This window comes from Sinohyriopsis cumingii, chromosome 3 (genome assembly GCF_028554795.1).
Source record: "Sinohyriopsis cumingii isolate HCF-2022 chromosome 3, ASM2855479v2, whole genome shotgun sequence".
NCBI classification, from domain to species: Eukaryota; Metazoa; Mollusca; class Bivalvia; order Unionida; family Unionidae; genus Sinohyriopsis; species Sinohyriopsis cumingii.
This window is the reverse complement of record NC_142963.1, coordinates 150122835-150148270: the sequence shown is the minus strand read 5'-3', so window position 1 is coordinate 150148270 and position 25436 is coordinate 150122835. Positions and strand designations below refer to the sequence as shown.

General features: G+C 33.4%; 1 protein-coding gene across 16 annotated transcripts in view; it reads left to right on the top strand.

Moving 5' to 3' along the window:
• The window catches only part of LOC149804145 (uncharacterized), a 304793-nt gene that overhangs the window by 62945 nt on the left and 216412 nt on the right, over positions 1–25436 (top strand). For 12 of the 16 annotated variants that reach the window (XM_089954104.1, XM_089954103.1, XM_089954097.1 and 9 more), the window contains exons 8-13: positions 1637–1712; positions 3974–4027; positions 13301–13563; positions 17984–18052; positions 18434–18515; positions 21284–21307. In XM_089954104.1, the coding sequence (XP_089810230.1) occupies positions 1637–1712; positions 3974–4027; positions 13301–13563; positions 17984–18052; positions 18434–18515; positions 21284–21307 (568 nt within the window). Of the gene's footprint in view, positions 1–1636; positions 1713–3973; positions 4028–13300; positions 13564–17983; positions 18053–18433; positions 18516–21283; positions 21308–25436 lie in introns of those variants that run through there. The other 4 variants (XM_089954101.1, XM_089954111.1, XM_089954112.1 and 1 more) reach the window with 3 other exon arrangements.

Sequence of the window (25436 nt, the reverse complement as noted above, 5' to 3'; positions counted from 1 at the left end):
TGAGACCCAAGTATTTATACACAGTATAGTAGGGTTACAGAGAGTAAGATTTAGGTACTTGTACACATTACAGTAGGGCCACAGAGAGTGAGACCCAAGCACTTGTACACATTGCAGTAGGGTTACAGAGAGTGAGATTCAGGTACTTGTACACATTACAGTAGGGCTACAGAGAGTGAGACTCAAGTATTTATACACATTATAGTAGGGTTACAGAGAGTGAGATTCAGGTCCTTTTACACATTATATTATGGCCACAGAGAGTGAGACCCAATTACTTGTACACATCACAGTAGGGTTACAGAGAGTGAGATTCAGGTCCTTTTACACATTATATTAGGGCCACAGAGAGTGAGATCCAAGTACTTGTACACATTACAGCAGGGTTACAGAGAGTGAGATTCAGGTCCTTTTACACATTATATTAGGGCCACAGAGAGTGAGATCCAAGTACTTGTACACATTACAGCAGGGTTACAGAGAGTGAGATTCAGGTCCTTTTACACATTATATTAGGGCCACAGAGAGTGAGATCCAAGTACTTGTACACATTACAGCAGGGTTACAGAGAGTGAGATTCAGGTCCTTTTACACATTATATTAGGGCCACAGAGAGTGAGATCCAAGTACTTGTACACATTACAGCAGGGTTACAGAGAGTGAGATTCAGGTCCTTTTACACATTATATTAGGGCCACAGAGAGTGAGATCCAAGTACTTGTACACATTACAGCAGGGTTACAGAGAGTGAGATTCAGGTCCTTTTACACATTATATTAGGGCAACAGAGAATAAGACCCAAGTACTTGTTCACATTACTTTGCGGTAGGGCTACAGAGAGTGAGATTCAGGTACTTGTACACATTATGGTAGGGTTACAGAGAATAAGACCCAAGGACTTGTACACATTACTCTGCAGTAGGGCTGCAGAGAGTGATATTCAGGTATTTGTACAACCTTGCTTTGCAGTAGGGCTACAGAAAGACCCAAGTACTTGTACACATTACAGTCTGGCTATAGAGAGTGAGATTCATGTACTTGTACACATTACTTTGCAGTGCGGTTACAGAGAGTGATATTCAGGTACTTGTATAACCTTGCTTTGCAGTAAGGCTATAGAAAGACCCAAGTACTTGTACACATTACATTAGGGCTACAGAGAGTGAGATTCATGTACTTGTACGCATTACTCTGCAGTAGGGCTACAGAGAGTGATATTCAGGTATTTGTACAACCTTGCTTTGCAGTAGGGCTACAGAAAGACCCAAGTACTTGTACACATTACAGTAGGGCTATAGAGAGTGAGATTCATGTACTTGTACACATTACACTTTTGCACTTAAATGAACAAACTTAACTTAAACTGTCATATTCCCTAACAGAAATGTGATACTGTACACTTGCAAAACAACAAATGAGAAAGAAAAGGATCAAAAATATGTCAGCATTGATAGAGATGGGGTGGTGGTGTTAGATAAAGGATTTTTGGAAAATTTTACAATATTGGGTATTATTGCTGATGATTTTAGATTTGTGATCTTCTGATAATATATTCCAGATAAATTCATGATGTTACATGCTTGATAATATTTTATTTTATTACTTTTATAAATGTTTATGTTCTGTCTTTTTTCAGACTCCACAACCAAAATTTAATCTTGCAGCTAAAGTCAGACTTTCTGATAGTGAATCAGACCAAGAGAATCAAGAGGGTATGTTATGGCTGTACAATTTGTCTTATTTTTAGTGTGCTGTATAACCAGAATTTATGTGTCAGCTGTTTACCGTTATACAATAGATCTAATGTTATACAGAGTGTACACTCAGCGATAAACATGATAAAGCCAGGTCTGAGTTTTCATGAACTTTTCAAATTTTATTATAAAAAGTGAGATTTTGAAAAATATCTGTGTTCTTCCTAGGTTCACAACAGTGAATTTTAAACTGAACATTCATCAGGTATCAAGGATTACAAATAAATAATACCATATAATCCCCCAACCGCACCCTTGATTTATCTTTCAGTGACAATGTTAAGATTTCCTCAAACATGATTTTCAAAAATGTACAAATTTTAACTTTTCATCCATTTTTTAAAAGCTCTTCACTAGACAAAAACAGCAATATTGTGAAATGTTTTATAATCAAGATAATATTAAAGCATAGTTTGAGGAAAACATTTGAAAAACTTAGTGAAGCTTTGCTCAGGTCTGGCCTGGAAATCCTAAAACAGATCAGTTTGATCTTGTGATTTTGTGCCAACCAGTCACTAGCAACTTTACTTTAGTAACAACACTTTTGATTGGCTGAGAGCAAAAATTGAAGCTCAAACTCAAGAATTTTATGATTTGCAGGCCAGATCTTTTGTCACAAAATGCACAACAAATTAGTGTCTATGCTGTTTGTTCTGTTAATGATCTCCAGCAAATAGGGCACTGGCCATAATTTGCTTATGCATTATGTACAGGTAGATTAGGGTCAGTGCTGTTTATCGCAATCATAATGCTCTTGTAGATTAGGGTCAGTGCTGTTTATCTCAAACATAATGCTCTTGTAGATTAGGGTCAGTGCTGTTTATCTCAAGCATAATGCTCTTGTAGATTAGGGTCAGTGCTGTTTATCTCAAGCATAATGTACAGGTAGATTAGGGTCAGTGCTGTTTATCTCAAGCATAATGCTCTTGTAGATTTAGGGTCAGTGCTGTTTATCTCAAGCATAATGCTCTTGTAGATTAGGGTCAGTGCTGTTTATCTCAAGCATAATGCTCTTGTAGATTAGGGTCAGTGCTGTTTATCTCAAGAATAATGCTCTTGTAGATTAGGGTCAGTGCTGTTTATCTCAAGCATAATGTACAGGTAGATTAGGGTCAGTGCTGTTTATCTCAAGCATAATGTACAGGTTGATTAGGGTCATTGCTGTTTATCTCAAGCATAATGCTCTTGTAGGTTAGTGTCTGTCCTATTTAGTTGGTTGCACAATATACAGGTCAATACAGTATTTCTGTGTTAGTGTCAGAGTTGTTAATAATAATAATAATAATAATAATAATGAGAATACAGTTTTAAAAAATCTGATCCAAATTTGGGACTATCTATCATACAAGATACAAAATCAAATCATATGCTATTATACATTTTTTTATACACATATGGGAAGAAAGAAAATGAAAAAGAACATGCACTACCCAAAACATAGTTGCTTTATTACTTTGATTTTGTCAGTTTATATTGATAGTGCTTGGTGTCAATGAAACTCACCCACACATCACTGATCCAGCTGGCATGTGTTTAGTATTGTGCTTTTTGGTTCTCTGTTTCATAAATTTTGTTAGCGAGCAAATCCTTTGAAATGGAGAATCAGTATATAAATCCCTCAATAACTTATGCCAACAAGAGACCAGCAAGAGTGAGAGCCGTGTTCCATTGACCAAAAGAGTCTAAGTGCATTTGTAGATGATAAACACAAGCACACTATTTGCTTGAGACTAAATTCAGCCCTACGACATGATTTTGCACGAACATGCTTTATATTTTGCTCCTTCATAGTTCGTTGACACAGTTATAAAATTAATTTTTGGACAATTTAAATTGCAAGCTGATGTCTAAGTTATCTGATATCAGTATGTTCTAATTATCTCATAGTAATTGTTTAACAGTAAGCTTCAGGTGTTCTTTCTTGATACTGTTTTTTTAAATGTGATTTAACAGTTTATACATTGTCTGATCTGAATAATAATACTACACAGTTAAGTTTTCACCGAAGAATACTCATGTATAATATTGTTCCTATGATAAGCCCACTGGGTATATTTCATCGTTTGAAAAGTGGGTGTTGTCTTATTAGATAAAGCTTTTTCCGATTTTTTTTATTGTAAAAAATCACAAAATTATAGGTGGGCTTATCATGGGAGAAATAAATTTAGAATGTCTAAGTAACTCTGTACTGAGCATGTGCATGCATATTCCCCTCACAGATAGCAAACCTGGACCTCCCCGCTACAGGAAAGCCAAAGTTATGATCAATGCAGGTAGCACACCCACCCCTTAAAGTATACAAATAGCTTGTATATGTACCAGTTTGTAAGTTAGACTGGTTTCTAGATGGATTTGATTTAGAATAACCCCGGGGTTTATGACTAATTTGCCATCTTTTTTTCTCTCAATACTTGCAAGTTCTTCATGTAATATAATTACTTTGAAAATCTATTTCATTCAGAGCTTTCATTAACATCTCAAATTCCCACTCAGATTTAATGAAAATATTTGGAACTTTTAATAACATTGTGTAGTGTCTTAAAAGATATAATACAACTTATATGCCTGACAAATTTGTGTTAAGTGATCACTTAGGGAAACAATTAGAAGTGATCTTTATTGACAGATGTTCCATATATAAAGGCAAATATGCATATATATATATATATATATATATATATATATATATATATATATATATATATATATATATATATATATTTATAAATGGGGTCTTATCTTCTTAACCTTTATACACAAGTGGTTGTTATATGCGGATGGTTGCTAGAGCAGGTATTTGCAACTGTCAAAAACAAATTGTAGGAGTGAAATAATAATGTCTTAAGAGGTAAATTTTAATAACGGCAAATTTAGGATTCATGGTTTTTTTATATTACCTGTTCATGGGTACTTCAATTCGTTGATGACAGGGGTGTCATTTTCCTTAAAAGTCAAAATATCTTTATTGGGTTTTGAAATTCATGGCTTGAAGTAGCCCTACAATGTAAGATGCCCACTCTAATATGTAGGGCTGGGGAGAGGGCAGGGTGGGGCAGTAGGGGTGGGAAAGAGGGCAGGGCAGACAGTCAAATTTTACATATCAGGAATAATGTCTTATATTACTCAAGTATGAATTCCATGAAAATTAGTAGACCATGAGTATAACTGTCATATTTTAGTCTAATTCAGAGATAAGGTTGAGACTGCATATAATGTCATTTTTGTGTATATTAAAATGTAACAAACTGGTACATATAATATATGCTAATTCATTTGGTACTTTTAGCATCTTTCTTATGGTGGGAACCTATCAAATTGCACTATCATCTCCCATCTCATACCTAGTAATGAAGCATTTTAACAGATTTTTAACAATGTCTTAAAACAATATATTTATTAAGGTTTATGCTTTAGCTTCTCATCTTTGACAAGTCACCCTTTTCCTAAATAATTTTGAAATGATTGGACATCTTGACACAGTTAAAACCAAAGATAACACATTATTCAATATGACCTAAGGGTTATGTCCCTTTACAATAGGTCAGCTGTCAAGCAGTGCATTGCTATCAATTATTCAAATGTGTTAGAAATGTAAGAAACACAAAAATATGCAAGATTTCAGTCCCATTTTACAACAAGCAGAAACTTTTGCAAAATAGAAACTCTGCTTAGTGTGTATTTGCTGAAATTGCTTCTAAACCCAGTGTTTTCCCTCAGATGACCTTTTACATGGGATTTAACTCTTATGTCTCCTCCAAGAATGTGTAGATCAGTTTTCTTGCACAAAATTGTATCTGTCCCATTTATTCTTTAGATTTTAATATTCCAGCTATCACTTATTGAACTTGTCTGTTACATTAAAAGATTTGACTGATAATGAAGTCAAATGAAAAAAAAAAGTATCTTTGGTTTTTGGTTACCCATCCAACTGTATTTTTAACTGTAGACCCTACATATTTTTTGAAGAAATAAATTCAGGACAAAAGACCAAACAAATTTCTAGAGAAAGGCATATAACTACAGTCAAATTTATTTCTAGTTTAAGCTTTATTTTTTTATTCAGTCTGGGCTGAAAAATAACAAAAACAAACAACAACAACAAAAATGTTTATAACGACCTACCTACCCTAAAATATCTTTCAGTCTAACCAGAACCACACATATTTTGTTATTTGATCAGATGGAAAAATACCTTGTATTTGAAAGGTTGAAAAGATGTAATTTTGGATATGACCAAATTAAGGGTATTTGAATTTCAGAATACCAGAATATTTGGTAATTTAAAGAAACTGATATTGTTAAAAATGGTCAATATATACAATCATTGTTTGAAAATCTGTTTTCGTTCTCCATTTCCTATCAGAATGGGGAATGTGTGCTATCTCTACTCTTCAGGCATGGGTTACAAGCATTGTATATATTTCTGTGTGCATTTTGTATCATTTATATTGTTTTCTGCCAATGTTAATCAAGAAATATTATGCATTGGACATGGACTGTAATAGCTCATATGCACATACTAATAACAGGGTAAGGGAAAAAAAACTATTCCTAGAACAACTGATGGAAAAAAACCTTATTGCCAGGTGCAATGATAGTATAGCCCAAGCCGTGTCCATTGTACACCTGTGAACAATTGCTATTTTCAACATCATATAAAAAATATTAACCAATTTACCCCAAACTTGGCAGACAGTATCTTGACATGAAGGCCTCTCAGATTTGTAGAAATGATGGCAGTCAATGATCATATACAGTCACCATTACATAAAATGGATAAATCTTGAAGTGATTTCTTCATTTGACAGAATTGGACCAGAAGTTGACAAAAATCATTCTTGTATCAAGTGATTTACATGCTGCTCTCAGCTGAAAAATAAAAACTTTAAAATTTTCTTTTGTAAATATCGCTCACAATTTGACCAAATGTGACAGCATCCTGGAATGAGTGGCTTTCCAATTTGTACATATGATGCAATTTTGCCATCAGTTATAGCTGCCATAGTAACAACAAAAAAACATTATGTGACTTCATATCAGAAATTGCTTAAAAAGTAAATAAATTTGACAGAAAGCTTTGAAATTTAAATGATTCGGATCAGCCATCCAATAAAAAAACAAACCCCAAAAACATTTAAACAACTTTATTTAAAAAAGGAAAGAATTTGACCAGCTTGGACAGAAATCATCCTGGCATAAAAGTCTTTCAGTTTTGAAGAAGCGATTGGTTTGCTTTCAGATACATATGTAGTCCGTAGTGTTCTTCAGAAAGCATCCTAATAACTCATATTTCTTGGCCAGCTTGCTGCCGTTGCATTTGGCATTTAGGCAGATGTCATGACAGGTGAGCAATGTCATGATCCACTGTGGCCTTTGTTGCTTTTTATTATGTGTACCTAGATGTAAACTCCATAGACCTAGATCTGACATCACAAGTTGCTTCAAATCAGATGTAGAATGGAAGAGTTTCATGTGCTGGTGCATTATACAGCAGCCGGCAGGGTCTGTGGTGTTCATACATTTTAGATAGGTGCACATTGTTCATAAGTAAACATGGGTGCAATGTCAGGATTATACATGTATCAATATTAGGCTGATACATTTGTTGGAATTCATTATTTAGAAATTTCTTTTTAATTGTTTTTTAATTTTTTTAAATTTGTTTTACGATAAGATAGATTTTTAGCATTTCTATATCCATCTTTGCAAGGATTGCTCTGGTGGCCTAGTGGTTAGAGCTTCCAGCTTTGACGCAGGAGGTCGCTGGTTCGTACTCCGGCTGAGTCATACCAAAGACTTATCAAAATGGTACTAAGAGCTGCCTTGCAAGATGCTCAGCATTAAGAGGTTAGTGTTAGGACTGGTTGGCCTGGTGTCATGATAATGTGACTGGGTGCAACATGATGCCACATGTCTGTGGCATGATGCCCCAGTGCTAGACATCACTATAAACTGCCACACTGCAGACTTCATAGCAGTATGACTGAAATTTGTTTAAAGCTGTGTTAAAAATCCAGATCATATACACACATACACATAGGAAAGCTATTACTATGTGATACATTTAATATAATTTAGATATGCTTGAAAATATCTTGAGTCTGAAACCTGACAAATCTGGAATCCTAAAACCCAAAAATGTTTCTGGTCCAGAATTTTTCCTTGCTTAAATTCAATGAAAAACATTCAGTTAACTGAATATCCTCCACTCTGAAAAATGAAACAAATTTTGGGTCCTGAATTTTTATACTGAAATGAACCCCATAAAACCAAAACATGTCCAGGTGGCTGCTAGATACCATTGTGGCCAATGGTCCAGAAATAGCCTAGGGCCATGCATGAAGTACAAAGCCTGGCACAGATTATGACCAGTATCAGCAATATGCTGAGAGGTAGTTTTTACACCTGGTGAAAGTAACAGCAGTAGGCTACTTGGTAGTAACACCTGGCTTAAGTGACAGCAGTAGGTTAATTGGTAGTTTAACACCTGACTTAAGTGACAACAGTAGGCTAATTGGTAGTCTTAATACCTGGCTAAAGTGACCCAGTAGGTTGATTGGTAGTTTTAACACCTGGCTAAGAAAGTGACAGCAGTAGGCTAATTGGTAGTCATAACACCTAGCTTAAGTGACAGCAGTAGACTCATTGGTAGTCTTAACACCTGGCTAGAGTGACAAATATGCTGATCAGTAGTCTTCACACCTGGCATAAGTGACATCAATAATCTAATTGGTAGTCTTAATATCTGACTAAAGTGACAGTAATTGACTAATTGGTAGTCTTTACACCAGGCTTAAGTAACAGTAAAAGGGTAATTGATAGTCTGCACACCTAGCAAAAGTGACAGAGATAAACTAACTGGTAATCTTTACTCCTGTCAGAATTAATAGAAATAAGCTAATTGGCAATTTTTATACTGGGCAGAGGTGACATAACTAAATTAACTGTTATTCTTTGCACTTGTGGAAGTGACAGAAATAGGTTATTAGGTAGTCTTTACACCTGGGTAAAGTGTCAGCTTTCAAAGTTAATAGTTTGTATACAGTGCCAGTAGCAAAGTTAATAAGTTTGATGTTTTTCAGAACCAATCACTTCTATTTAATAGGCATTATGGGATTATTGAATACATGCAGGATTTACTTACCTCTGCAGCTAAAGAGTTAAATCACTGGCAAAACTTTAAGCACTTCTGAAACTTCAGATTTGACAAGGGATGTGCATCAGTAAGCCTGAGGAATTTTGTGTTTTAAAAAAATCATGTTTACACATTTTTTTGGAAGGCTTTGAATATGTTAAATTGCAAATAAGACATATACCAGACTGACTATAGTAAATCATGAAATTGAACGAAGTAATGGGGTAAAGTACTTGGAATTATTTTGTTACTCTTAGTATACAGACATGTCCTCCAAACTGGTCACCATAGGGATAATGTCCAACATTGAATAGTAAATCAGCAGAGGTGCTTATCTTGTGGAAATGGTGCAAAGTGGTGCCAGTAGTTGTGCAAATCATTTACTCTGCAAATTATTTGCCAGTTATCTGTGTCTAGTACTATACACCTATATGATCCTCAGTCGACTGACTTTTAAATTTAAAACATGGTGTGCACCCTCACCTTTCACATTGTTGTCAACCAAGACCAGCTAAAGAAACAATTTTGGAACAACGTTTGGTTATATTTGCCATGCTAGTAGCCAGTACAGAAAGCATGTTTTGAAACAAAAGTTAGCATAATCACTTAAACTAAAAATATCGACAGACGCATGATTATTATATTAATAAAAACGTAAAAAGTAGGCACTAATCAATTTACATATTATGTTTTTACCAAGGGGGCATAACTGGTTTGATCACATTTCAGGTGAAATTTGAGAGCCTCAATAAATTGAAAATCCCTTAAAACCAAAACTTAGACTTGGTTTCTTGTCTTGGGAGATATCATTGTACAATATTTGTCATATGATGAAGATCACAACACTTGGGGTCATGTTTGAACAGAAAATTTAACTTGTTCATTGAGAATAGCTCGCAAATTTGCTTGGATTAATTTGTTTTGTAAAGTCTAGTAACAGTTGTAGGCAGTATTAATACTGCATGAAGGTAGTTGCCATTTATTTATGTGCAAGATCAGTTTTTAAATAGATCTATTTTTTTCCCATGTGTTTTGCTGATAATTTAAAATCTACAGGTACTTGTGCATTTTGCTTTAGAATGGACCAGTTTCCCGTAGCGCCATGTTGGTGTGATCTGCTCCTCCTATCCATAACAGACTGTGATATCTAGACTGTGATATCTAGACTGTGATTTGTACTCTTTTATGTTTTAGATTATTGTAGTTGAATCTGTCTGTCATTTAGCAGGGTAGGGCTCATTTTTTTTTTTTCACCCAACGTTTCGCTGTTAAGGGCCTTTGCTGATTTTGTCTTACAGAAGCGGAGTCTTTGCAATTTTCTACTGTGCTGCTGTAATTTGCATGTGCATTGTATAAAGAATATATTCAAGAGTTTAATTTCAGACCAGCCATTGTACTCTTTGTTGACAGATCTCAATACACAGTAACCTTGCTTCGATATTATATTTAGAGTTAATAGACAGCTATGTAGAAAAACCTGGTGTAGTGAACACCTAAATAAGAATATCTACCGATCTTTTCAAAATTTTCATATCATATCTGATTTTAATTCTTTAGAAAATGCTTCTGTTCATAAAGAACAAAATTGTATGGAACATTGTATGGCCATTATAGAACGGTTGCACATTGTTTCTAATAATAATAAAAATGATAATAACAATACTAATAATTATAATAATAATAACAACAACAACAATAGTAATAATAATAATAATAATAATAATAAATTATGTATTTGGTGTACAAGAACACTGCTTGTCTTATGTTTACACATTGCTTAAATTGCACGGATTGGGATTTTTGGGAATATGGAACACATTGGAAATGGGAATGTAGTGTTTGTTACTTACTGATCTATTGATCTGTTGATTGATTGATTGATTAATTAATTGAATCAAATGCAGATTGTTTGATACTTTATAATGATGCCATGGGTTAGCTATTTTCTTCTTTGTCTGTTCAAAGGTAATTGTGTTGGCAACATTGTAAAAATAATTATGATAAAAATAAAAATTAGTGTATATATTGAGCAGAAAATTTATTAAACTTTTGTCATCTCTTGACAGTAAATTTAAAATGCTTTGCTTCAGCACAGACTTTACTAATAAAATGTAATCACAGGGCTCACAATGAATTGTCGGTTTCCAGTTATTTGTAATTTAAAAAAAAGTTGGAACTACTTTCAAGAAAAAGAACTTTAGTTTTGATATATCAGTCACTATGGTGAATGTCATGGTTACTTTTGTGTCTGAGGAGCTGTGGGGGCTTAGTGGTTAGCTTGCCATACTAATGACAGAAGGGGTGTGGGTTTGAATCCTTCCATCGGACCAGCTTGGGTCAGCTATAGTGATGTGTCCTTGGGCAAGGCATTTTACTCAAATTGCCTTGGCACTAAATAACCAACTTGTGATGCTGTGCTGTAAAAGCACCAAACCAAACTCTTGTGTCTGTCATAAAATATATTTGATGATTAATCTGTGTTAAAGCTTTTTGGTTTTTAAGGATGAATTTGTTATATATTTTGACATTGACTTTCATGTTATAAGGGGGTGGATTGTCATCAGTATTTGTGTAGATATAGTTTAAAAGGGGGTGGATTGTCATCAGTATTTGTGTAGATATAGTTTAAAAAGGGGGTGGATTGTCGTCAGTATTTGTGTAGATATCGTTTAAAAGGGGGGTGGTTTGGCATCAGTATTTGTGTAGATATAGTTTGAAAGGGGGTGGTTTGGCATCAGTATTTGTGTAAATACAGCTTTAAAGGAGGTGGATTGGCATCAGTATTTGTGTAAATACAGCTTAAAAGGAGGTGGATTGGCATCAGTATTTGTGTAGATATAGTTTAAAAAGGGGGTGGATTGTCGTCAGTATTTGTGTAGATATTGTTTAAAAGGGGGGTGGTTTGGCATCAGTATTTGTGTAGATATAGTTTAAAAGGGGGTGGTTTGGCATCAGTATTTGTGTAAATACAGCTTAAAAGGAGGTGGATTGGCATCAGTATTTGTGTAAATACAGCTTAAAAGGGGGTGGATTGGCATCAGTATTTGTGTAAATACAGCTTAAAAGGGGGTGGATTGGCATCAGTATTTGTGTAAATACAGCTTAAAAGGGGGTGGATTGGCATCAGTATTTGTGTAAATACAGCTTAAAAGGGGGTGGATTGGCATCAGTATTTGTGTAAATACAGCTTAAAAGGAGGTGGATTGGCATCAGTATTTGTGTAAATACAGCTTAAAAGGGGGTGGATTGGCATCAGTATTTGTGTAAATACAGCTTAAAAGGAGGTGGATTGGCATCAGTATTTGTGTAAATACAGCTTAAAAGGAGGTGGATTGGCATCAGTATTTGTGTAAATACAGCTATTGATATTGGCAAACTTTGCTATATTTTCAGTGGAGAATTCACATTGATTTAATGTCAGTCAATGCTGTGTGTGACATCTGAGTCTCATTTCATGACCATGATCTAATTTGTAAAACTGCTTGAATTTGTTATGGTTAGGGTTATTTTCAGTGTAACTTCAAAACTGTTGCATTCAGTAAAATCTGTGGTCAGCAGATGACCAATATAAGATTGGTACCTATCTGGTCAAATTGAGATACATGTAGCAGATGGATGAAGAATTAGAATATCCTTGCTTATAAGAATGGACCAACTACAAACAAAATGGACCCTGACCTACCATCACATAATGCACTGGCAGATCTGGGTCTGTCTTATTTATTCAAATGATCAGTCATAACAAACTGCATATGCCGAGATCCGCCGGTGCAAATGTGCAATAGCAGATCGATGTCTGTGCAGTTTGCAATTGGATCTGACTTACAAGCGAGTATATTCGGTAGTAGCTTGAAAAAGCCGAATCAGTATTTTCATTTCCAAGGAAAGAAAACAAGAACTTTTTAAACATATTGTTTTAATTTTTGTTTTACATAAGTTATAACTAAAGTTTAAACTATCCTCAGTTATGTCAAATTAATTTCATGGATTGTGTTGTGCCTATCAATCAATTTCATGTTGTGCCTATCAGTTAATTTGCACTTACTGCTATACACCTTTTGCAAATGGGCACATCATAAAAAGTATATGACAGTAACCACTGATACTTATATAAATGTAGCCACATTTGACAATGAAATTTGCAGTTTCACTTTTCCCTTTTCCTGAAGCTTGATAAGAAAAGAAAAGAAACTATTGAATGCTTTTGATATGAGAGTCTTCATTTTCTTTGAAGAAATTATAAGTTCGTAAGAAATTTATCATGTTCTAGATGTCATTTTCTTTTGATTATTTAAGCAAAATATTTCGAAAATATTTTTCAAAAACTAACCACTGGTTTAGAGAATTTTGCAAAAATCTATAAGTTGACATTTTTACGGTTACTAATCTGTCCATTGCTGCCATTTTACAGAGCAAATAAGAGTTGTGAATAAAAGAATACCAGGAACTGGAAGGTCACCTGGTGCATCACCTAATCCACATAGCATAACACCCTCACCGGTATTTAGTGCTACTCCACCGCCCAAGCCCAGTACTCCCTCAAAGTCCCCCAACCAGTTTCAAGTGTCAAGACCATCTATAGAGGAGGACAATTCATCCGATGATGAACATGGTCTACAGAGGAATCCCCCTGGACATGTCTCATTCAGAGATGATATCTCTGAACATAGTATAGTAAGTTTGTCTACTTCTGATTCTTTGATTTGTTTTGTTTTAATGTTTTATGGGCTTTTTAAGAAAACAAGTCGTTGGGGCTGTGTGTTTATATGTGAAATTTCATTTGAATACAGTTATCACATGCTTTGGTGTTGCCAGCATTAAGCTGTCTTTGGTGTTGCCAGCATTAAATTGTCTTTTATTTATCATCTGTTTTTATGCCAGAGAATTTTAATTGTGAGATAAAATTTTACAGCCAACATAGTTCGTTTTCTTTTCATAAGGTCCTATACTTTAAAGAATTTATAATTTTTACTGTTGTCTTTTATTTTACATAACTTGATCAGAATTTAAATAGCTTTACCTTTTATCTTTTGTTTTTAAATACTTCCTGTTAATGTATATTTGAAAGGGTTTATCTTTGCAAGGATTTTTTGTGATGTTTGGTATTAACATTTTTATACTTCCATTTTGGAGGTAATTGTATATGGCAATCCTTATGTTTGTCTATCAATCCTTTCTTCCATCTGGCACAATCTTGTTAGTGTAGCTAGTTCTTTAATCCTTAAGTTTTTCCATCCATCCTTCCTTCCATCTGGCACAATCTTGTTAGTGTAGCTAGTTCTTTAATCCTTAAGTTTTTCCATCCATCCTTCCTTCCATTTGGTACAGTCTTGTTAGTGCACCTGGTGCTGCTGTTGTTGATGGATTACATTGAAACTTGGTAAATATTATGGTCCTCACCTAAAGATGAGCACGGTGACTAATAACTTTGCTCCCGCAAATTTTCTTAGAGTTATTGCCCTTTTTTTCTTCTTGCATCACACTATCTTGTTAGCACAACTAGTCCTGCAGTTTTGATTGATTGTCCTGAAAGTTGGTCACCAGAAGATGTGTATATCAACATTTGACATTATTCCCCATACTTCTGTTTGAGTTATTGCCCATTTTGCTTTATAGCATAATGCGATGAATAACACAGTCATCATTAGCGTATCTAGTCCCACAGTTTCAGATGGATTGTCGTGAAATTTGATCACCATTGCTGTCATGACCCAGAGAAATGCATATCAACAAATCACTTAGCTTCCACAAGTTTGGTTAAAGTTATATCTTGGAGGATTGCCTTGAAACCTTGCACAAACATTCATCCTAAGATTAGGTTGGTCCTGAATGAAAATGGCGCTACATGGACAAACATTATGACAAACACATTGGCAGTCTTCAAAATCATATTATTTTTACTCCAACTGAAATGATGGCCGTATTGATGTAGAGGTCTTCAGCAAAAGATGTCTTAAGATGTTTGCTTGGTCCTAAATGAAAATGGTACTGATCTTACATCCAATATGGCCTCCATGGTGCTCACATCATCTTGAAAAGTTTGATGTTGCTTCAGAATAATAAAGGTGGTTTCAACACTCGTCTGTTATTAAAAGAATTGACAGATCTTTGTGCTTCTTTTATTGGCAAGAGTAATTGCCCTTTTCAACTTATACGTACATGCATTGTATGAAAGAATTTCGTGAATGTAGCTACTCTTGCAGTTTTTTGTGGAATGCTATGCATTTTGACCATTATTGTTTTTGTACAATTTTGACCAAGAGTTATGCCCCTTTTTTGACTGCAGTGTGATGGGTAGGGATAGGGTGAAGGATATGTTTTTGTTTTTGTTTGCTTTGAGCAAATCATGGGAATATGCCATGTTGTCACAAACTTTGAACTTAATTCAAGAACTATAATAGCTGGAGAGATACTTAAAATTTTTGATTTCAGTAAAATTGTGCACATTGAGGAAAACATTATGTAAAGTTTCTGAAAATCCGATGTTTTTAAGTTTTGGTCAGTTTGTAATCACAGGTTCAGTAAGCTTTATTTAACTATTTAAGTCACACCATCAGCACATATGTGACCCATGTTTCACTAAATTTCTCAAAAATATTACCCCCCCCACCCTGCTCCAGCCATATCATTGGAAGGGTACACAGGTACATAGTGTTACAAATCTCCATACATTCTGTCAGTTCCATCCCATCCATGGTGCCTAAGGTGGCTGAATATTCTAAAGCACTTTTTTCACTGCCATCTCACCTCTGTCCATGTGGGTTCGAGTCTCAGGCTTGGCCAATATGGGTATGTGAAAAGATAGCCAGTAGCTTCCTGTGGGTTGGTGGTTCTTCCTGGAGTTTTTCCATGTTCTTCCTCCACCTGGCTACCATGTATGCTTATTTTGTGCTGAAAAATGGCATTAAACCAAATACAACAACATCCATTACAAATTTTGTTCCTGCTCAAAATCTTTTGAAGGACATATGGATTGAAACCAAATTTGTTATCAGGATTTACTTTAAGATCTCTTTGATCAAGTTTGATTTTCGTCATTTTCTTGTCCAGTTTTATGGAGTTATGTTTCAATTTGAGTTAGAACTTCATTTCTGCTCAGTAATTTTTGATTGAGTCTCTGAAATTAAATCAGATTTTTAGTGGGAGGCATATTATTGCAAAGACCCAGACTAGGTTCTATTTTCACTCTTTTCCAGCAAAGTTTAATTTCTGAAGAAATACAGAGTTGTTGCCATCGTTCTGGTGGCATAAGTGGTTAGAGTGTCTGCCTCGGATGGGTGTGTGTGCATCTGTGTGTTGCAGGTTTGAACCCTGGCCATTTCAGAGATGTATAGAATTAGTACTAGTGGCTGCCTTGCCTGTTGCTCAGCATCCATGAGGCTAGTATTAGGACTGGTCGGCCTGGTGTCAGGATAATGTGATGTGGCACGATGCTTCAGTGCTAGACATCATTATAAACTGCCACACTGCAGACATCCAAGCGATATGTATATGACTAAAATTTTGAAAGCTACATTGAAAATCTAAATCATGCACACCGAATTGTTGCCCCTATTTGACTTAGAACTTTGCCCAGTAATTTCTACTCAGTAACTTTGGAAGTACTTCATTGATTGAAATAATATGAGCCTTTATGTGTAGGCCAAGTTTGGTTTTTATTATTTTCCAGCTGAACAATATGGAGTTTTGTCCTCTATTTGATTAATAACTTAGCCCTTTATTTGCATCATATTGTCAGGGACATCTGTGATATATGGACACATTTCTGATTGCATCTCAGTCAGATCTTGTATGATCTTGCATTTTTCTCTTGATATTGAGATGTTATATAAATATAAAAAGGTATTAATAAACAAAATGTGTGAAAAACGGATCAGTAATTTTACATTGTTTACCTCCATTTGTTCTTGAAAAATAAATTGAGGATCCTCAGATTTTCTTAAAAAATGAAACAAAATTATATTTAACAGCAATTTTGCTATTATGTCAGTATCTTTATTTATGATAACTGTTTGGTATTCATTTAAAAAAAAAATTTCTAACCAAGCAATAATATTGTCATAGTTATTAAAAAACAATTTTTTATAAAGAAAATTCAAGATGATTATCCAAACTGGGACCATGTTTCATTCAAACAGTAATTTTCAGATTTAATCAGTGACATTTAAAATCAGCTTCTATTTATTTTAAATGAATTTCTTTTTGTTTCTAGGAGTCACAATAGCTCAGTGGTTAATGTGTATATGCCATACTTGCAAATGAAAGGGTGCAGGTTCAGTTTCTACATCAGATTAACCTGGGTCAGCTAACAAGGCATCCTTGGGCAAGGCACCTTACTCCATTTGCCTTGGCACTAAACTACCTACTTGTGTTGCTCAACTGCAGAACATCAAACCAAACCCAAAATACTTTGTGTCTTTAGTTGCTGGTCCAATGTTAAGCCAGTTCTGAAAGTTTATCATAAAAACTGCATACATTTCCTGGAACTTATAAAAATTGTTTGATTACAACCTCTAACACTGTCTCAAAATTTAATATGTGAAACCTAAAGTACAAGTCCATCAGTTTCATCAAAATTTAATATGTGAAACATAATGTACAAGTCCATCAGTTTCATCAAAATTCAAAGTGTGAAACCTGATGTTTGAGTCCAGCATTTCATCAAAATTTAAAAAATGAAACCTGATGTTCGCGTCCTCAATTTTTAAAAATTTAAAATGTGAATCCTTATGTTTGAGTCCAGTATTTCATCAAAATTTAATATGTGAAACCTAATGTACAAGTCCGTCAGTTTCATAAAAATTCAAAATGTGAAACCTGATGTTTGAGTCCAGCATTTCATCAAAATTTTATGACTATAAAGAGGACTGTAATTTGACATGATAACATACATTTGATTGTTATAACACTAAGCTTTACAGTTATTTAAAGTGATAAACCTTGCATCTTGGGTATAGACTCTTGCACAGAAACTCTATAACTTTTAAGCCAGTTGACAAATTAATCATGCGAGTCGTAGTCATAAAGTTTAATTTTGTCAGAATTCTGTACATGGCAGAGAATAATTACTGCAACTAATGTATTTTACCAACAGACTGAAGAGGACTCGGAGGAGGAGGCTGTGAAGCCTAAAAAACCCAGAATGCAAGAAATTGAGGATGAGGTAACACATTATTATGAGAAAGAATATTTAATTGAAAATCTGGAAACATTTTATTCCATCATATCTAAATCATTATAGTTTTCATTTAGATGAAACTCTATGGCATTCTGTTGGTTTAAATTAATCATTCATTACTTAGGGATGCTTCTTACAGCTGATAATTTTTATCTATGCATTGTATGTGTGCATTGAAAATCTCCGCTGCTTATTTTGTTGTAACTCTTGAATATTAAGAGATAAAGAGCACTTCATATTTCCCGTCTCATGACATTTTTTTGCATTCATAGCAGCTGGAAAACCTAATAATGTTTTATGCCTTCATAATTGCATAAGAAGTTTGCAAGATAAATATAATAAAAGTTCCCATGCTGTCTGTTTCAGAGACCAGAAACTATGGGCTATTCCCCATCTGCCATGTCTAACATCAATAGAAGCAACAAATTGTCATCCGCGAGGATCCAAGGTACGGTTTGTACTACACAATTTGTGCCTCAGTAAATGGTGTACTTGCGTATGAGCTTATTCAAATTTTGTATTATTATTTTTGCAAATGAAATATGCAATACCTACAAAATAAATGAGTGATGATATTCTGTCAGTTTTTCATGCAGTGAAATTGACATTAAGTACTTAAACCATTTCATTTTAGTCACATCGATCTCTGGCATTACTGTTTATAATAGTATTTTACTTGTATTTTGGTAAGAGGCAATGCAAACAAGAATATAAAAGATTTTATAATTCTCACTTAGGGACATCTTTCAGTACATTATTTTTATAATGGAATTTAGAAATTTGCTGAAAGTATTCATATTTTAATATTTACCTAGTTATTAATGATGTTTTATAGTAATCCTACCGGTAATATATTATGACATTTCTGTATTAGTTTTATGGTCTTGTGTTTGTAGTCCACACAATATTATGAAAAGCAAGAAGGACAATTCTGTTTTAATTCAGTACTTTCCTTTGGGTTGAAATCAAGATTTGACCCATTCTGAATTGTCACTCTCCATCAATCGTAGAAAGTATTTACCAGGTATGATAACAATCTTGCTCAGAATTATTTAGTCCTGTCATACCTTGCGGATTTCTAACCATTCTATCCTCCATTCACTTAAGTTATTGTAATTTGGCAAAATTTTATAATCAGTGGCAAATACATAGTTGAATCCATGCTATTTTTAGGGGATGGAATAGCCAAATATCTGTGTTAAGGTGCAGGGATGTTATGTGGTCACTTGTTTACCAAACACAAAGTCAGTACATAAATATTGAATACAACATACAAGATACCTACTGCCAACAATGCCTTGTCTGCTAAAATTAAAATAAAGTGGCGACATAAGTACAATGAAAAATTAATTGTTAATAAAAATGTCCTCTAAATAGAGTTAATATATATATATATATATATATATATATATATATATATATATATATATATATATGCACCAAACATAAGACATCAGTCTAACATTATTATTATTATTAATATTATTGCAGTACAGCAATCATCATTCCTAAGAAAAATATATAAAGAGTACTATAATTTAAAATATAAATTATGATTATGATTATTATTATTATTATTATTATTATTATTATCATTATACATTCATGATTTCAAAATCTGATTAAATTTCATAATTATAAAGTAATGATAGAAATGTCGGTATTTATTGTAAAATATTTTTTCAGTATTTAATTGTTGAGTTCTATTCAGATTTTGTTTACTGTGTTATTTATGTGTATGTTATTAATTATTTCTAGCTTCTATAATAATAATTATATCCAAATTACTTATTTTTTTAAAAAATGTTGTCAGATATCCAAACATTTTAAGCACTGATACATGAATTTAAATTTTTTTTTATTGAATAAAGCCACTTTTATGTTGGACTGCAGTATTGTGAAATAGTTGGCATGTAATGAAAGATCTTTAAATATTCTACTTATAAAACCTTTGTATTATTCAGAGAATTTTGTCACTGGTTTTATTTCTATTTTATAACATTGTAGCCATTATAGTATTAGTTAATATATATATATATATATATATATATATATATATATATATATATATATATATATATATATATATATATATATATATAATGACTTTAGTTTGTAAGAATACAAGAGATGGCTTGACATCCATGCTCTTGTCATGCACATTAGGTTGCTCTGTCTTCTAAAAATAGCATAAATCTAACATTAATCTCTGAGTGAGATTTTAGCTGTGCCAGAGAAATACTTTCCGAGATTAAAGGCAGGGTACAATTCAGAATGTATCAGAAACTGACTATTATACCTTTCCTTGATGTTAAAGTCTTGTGGATGAAGAACATAGGTTAACAGGAAAGAAAATCTGAGTCCACACTGCAGTGTTACATCAGGCACTTCATGTTACTTAATTTCTAATATTTCAATAAAATGTAACAATTTTACAGAGGTATTTGTTGTTTTACTTAAAACTTGCATTTTAATTTTTTTTCCATCAACTTGCATATCCATTTTTTTGTAAATGCCATTATACATGATGCACTTTATGATAGCTCAATCAAGGTTACTTGGCAGTTGAATCTAATATTAGAAATATTTGCTTTGGCTTTGTCAAGCTCAAAATCAGATGTGAATCTTATTTATTTATGAATGGTAATTATACATTTAGAATGCCTACATTTTTGTATGGTTTGGCACATATGGTTTTGCAGAGTCAGCCATACGGAGACATTGGACTTAAAAATGCTTGAATACACTTTTCAATATATGTTTTTAGTGGTTGCTTGTCTAAGAATATGAACATATACGGTTTGATGTGTGCAAACAGTAGCTGAAGCACTTGTAAAAGACATTGAACCCTTACACTCAAACACTTTCCTTGTCTGTATTCTTGCTAATGTTTGCATACAACAGACTGTGGCTGATGACTATATTGGGTAACCAGTCAGTGTCACATGAAGACTATCTGATGACTATATTAGCTAACCAGTCAGTGTCACATGCAGACTGTGTCTGATCATTATATTAGCTAACCAGTCAATGTCACATGCAGACTCCTATACCTATCAGTAAAGTTGACTAAGCCATAATAAATATTTGAATAAAAACTTTAAAATAGCCAGGTCACTTTTGTTGAGCTTTTTGAAACAAAAGATTAATTCTAGATCGAATATTGATCCAGTAATGCATGCATGCAGTAACAAGTTACAATGTTTATTTGGTTAGTATCAACAGGAGCAAATGGGAATGGTATGACTTTCTTATTAACAGTGTGTAGATGTGACTCATCCTCATTTTCTTTCTCTGTATAATACTTCTATTTTCTAGTTTTCTCAGTGCCAGGGAGCTTTAGAGTAGAAAATATAAAAAACCTTTAGCTTTTTTGCAAATTTTGCAGGGAGATGATGATCATTATGAACATTATTAAGTTATTTTAAGAGCTGATGCAATTGCTTAGGAATTCTCTACATTGAATCCCTACTTATATGGAATATATACACATAATTCTTAGACAAACTTGCATGAATATTGAAAGAGCCTTTGAATTAAGGGGGAAATTGGTTTCAAATTAAGCCCAGTGTTTTTGTTATTAAATAGTACATCTGGGGAGAAAATGTAAACATCTGTTTTTAAACATGTTCATTGTGCAAAACTTCCTAGTAAGTTCCATATTTTATAAATACAATGAAATGTCATTTTTGACCAATGATTTTTGTTCCTAATCTCTTTGTTAAATATTTATTTAAGAGGCATTATCAATGACAATCAGTCTTCAAAATACATCACATCTTTCCAAAGCATTAAATGAAACTCGTGTTTATTTTGGCACAGAGCTTTAAGAAATCAGTGAAATATTGTAAACTTTGGGGAGCTATGCCACAATTGTGTTATATTTGAATTCATACTTGATCTCTTCCCCAAAGTGATAATGAACTTTTACACATTATTTTCAGATTTTGAATTTTTTTATTTTTTAATGTATGAAAAAATATTTGACTATTCAGGAGCCATGCCACGATTGTGCTATATCTAAAATTCGTACTATGATGAAGTGTTATAACAGGGTTTTGCTGTATGTGTGCTCAAACTGCTGATATGTCCACTGATTCACTCGGTTGGAGGTTTGAGCTATTGAGGTTATACTCAGTCCATTGGAGGTTCAGGCTTTTGGGGTTATAGTCTGTGTGCATGCTGTAACTATGGATCTGTCAAACTGATTCACTCTGTTGATTGGAGGTTTGAACTACTGAGGTTATACTCAGTCCATTGGAGGTTCAGGCTTTTGGGGTTATACTCTGTGTGCATGCTGTAACTATGGATCTGTCAAACAGATTCACTCTGTCAAATGGAGGTTGGAGCTATTGAGGTTATACTCAGTCCATTGGATGTTTAAGCTTGTAAGGTTCTACTCTCTGTGTGTGTGCTGTAACTTTGGATTTGTCAAACTGATTCACTCTGTTGATTGGAGGTTTGAACAACTGAGGTTATACTCAGTCCATTGGAGGTTTAACTACTGAACCATCAAAGTGATTCATTAAGTTCATTGGAAGCTCAAGCTATTGAGGTTTTGTCCAGTCTATTGGTGGTTGAGCAGTTGAGGTTCTACTCAGTCCATTTGTGGATTTGAGCTTTTGAAGTTCTATTCAGTACATTGGTAGTTGAGCTGTTGAGGTTCTACTCATTCCGTTTGGTGGTTTGAGCAATTGAGGTTCTATTCACTCCATTAGTGGTTTGAGCTGTGAGGTTCTACTGTGTGTGTGTGTGTATGTGTGTGTGAGAGAGAGAGAGAGAGAGAGAGAGAGAGAGAGAGAGAGATCTTTCAGACTGACTCATTCAGTCCATTCAGGATGTAAGGTACTCAGGTTCTGCAGTGGTTGTATTCTCATAATACTGATCAGTCAAACTGACTGATTCACTTTTGTCCATCGATGGTTTAAGCTATTGAGGTGTGTGTGTGATTTTTTATTTATTCAGCTGTATATGTGTATATCACGCAGCTACACATCTCTCAGTTTTTATGTTAAAAAAGTAAATGAAAATTTTAGTTCAGGTTTAAAATACAAAGATTTCTTTATGGCATTTAGAAATATATAGATATGACATGTAACACTGTCCTATCAAATCTTATTGGAAGTATTTAGATATGACTTGTAACACTGTCCTATCGAATCTTATTGGAAGTATTTAAATATGACATGTAACACTGTCCTATCAAATCTTGTTGAAAGTATTTAGATATGACATGTAACACTGTCCTATCAAATCTTGTTGGAAGTATTTAAATATCACATGTAACACTGTCCTATCAAATCTTGTTGAAAGTATTTAGATACGACATGTAACACTGTCCTATCGAATCTTATTGGAAGTATTTAGATATGACATGTAACACTGTCCTATCAAATCTTATTGGAAGTATTTAGATATGACATGTAACACTGTCCTATCAAATCTTATTGGAAGTATTTAAATATCACATGTAACACTGTCCTATCAAATCTTATTGGAAGTATTTAAATATCACATGTAACACTGTCCTATCAAATCTTGTTGAAAGTATTTAGATATGACATTTAACACTGTCCTATCAAATCTTATTGGAAGTATTTAAATATCACATGTAACACTGTCCTATCAAATCTTATTGGAAGTATTTAAATATCACATGTAACACTGTCCTATCAAATCTTGTTGAAAGTATTTAGATATGACATTTAACACTGTCCTATCAAATCTTATTGGAAGTATTTAAATATCACATGTAACACTGTCCTATCAAATCTTGTTGAAAGTATTTAGATATGACATGTAACACTGTCCTATCAAATCTTATTGGAAGTATTTAGATATGACATGTAACACTGTCCTATCAAATCTTGTTGAAAGTATTTAAATATCACATGTAACACTGTCCTATAAAATCTTGTTGAAAGTATTTAGATATGACATGTAACACTGTCCTATCGAATCTTATTGGAAGTATTTAAATATCACATGTAACACTGTCCTATCAAATCTTGTTGAAAGTATTTAGATATGACATGTAACACTGTCCTGTCGAATCTTATTGGAAGTATTTAAATATCACATGTAACACTGTCCTATCAAATCTTATTGGAAGTATTTAGATATGACATGTAACACTGTCCTATCGAATCTTATTGGAAGTATTTAAATATGACATGTAACACTGTCCTATCAAATCTTATTGGAAGTATTTAGATATGACATGTAACACTGTCCTATCAAATCTTATTGGAAGTATTTAGATATGACATGTAACACTGTCCTATCAAATCTTGTTGAAAGTATTTAAATATCACATGTAACACTGTCCTATCAAATCTTGTTGAAAGTATTTAGATATGACATGCAACACTGTCCTATCAAATCTTATTGGAAGTATTTAAATATCACATGTAACACTGTCCTATCAAATCTTATTGGAAGTATTTAAATATCACATGTAACACTGTCCTATCAAATCTTATTGGAAGTAGTTAGATATCACATATAACAATGTCCTATCTTATATTATTGGTGTTATTTAGATTTCACTTCTGACTCAGTCCTATCAAATTTTATTTAACTTTTTTATTTTGAGTGTCCATATAGATTCTGTTTAGTCATTTTATTGATTTGGATCATACAGATTCTGATTGCACAGTGGCTGATTTTCAATAGGTATTTATATGCCAAATCTTCAAAATCAATTAGAACAGGTACTCAGCAGGGTATATAAAAAAATTCTATGTAGTTGGCAAGTTAGCTTATAAGTTCTTAGTTACTTTGAGAATCCTTTTTTTAATTAAAATGTATTTATTTCTTTATACTTTGCCTGGTTACTGTTTTTTTGCAAAAATATACCCAAGTTTCTGGCATTATCAAATGGTAGAGTCCCTATGCCCATCAAAACAAAGTGCAGGAAAATCTTCTGTGTATATCAGATATGAGTAAGTTCAGGGAAAGTTCAGGCGAATTACCCAGGATATTTGAATAACCATAATAATCATAGTTTTTTAGGGGCATTTTTGTTGCTAAGAATGCAACATACAGTTATTTGTTAATTTAAAAAAACTAAACTACTATAATCTTCTTTGAGTAAATCCCTGTGTGTTTTTTTCCTTCTAAATATGAATATGAAAGATTGTTATTTACTGGAATCAGAATGGTACAAAATTTAACTCCTGACCAGTTTCTACATACAGTCAGATCTATCAAAACTGAATCATTGATAAATCAAAATTCTCATAAAAGTTAATACGTTTTCTGGTTCCAAGATTTCTCATCTTTGAATGAAACAGAATTAGCATGCCAAAATTTCTCAGACTGAAATGTTCATTTGGATCCAAGTGTTTTTGTACTGGAAATGTTTCAC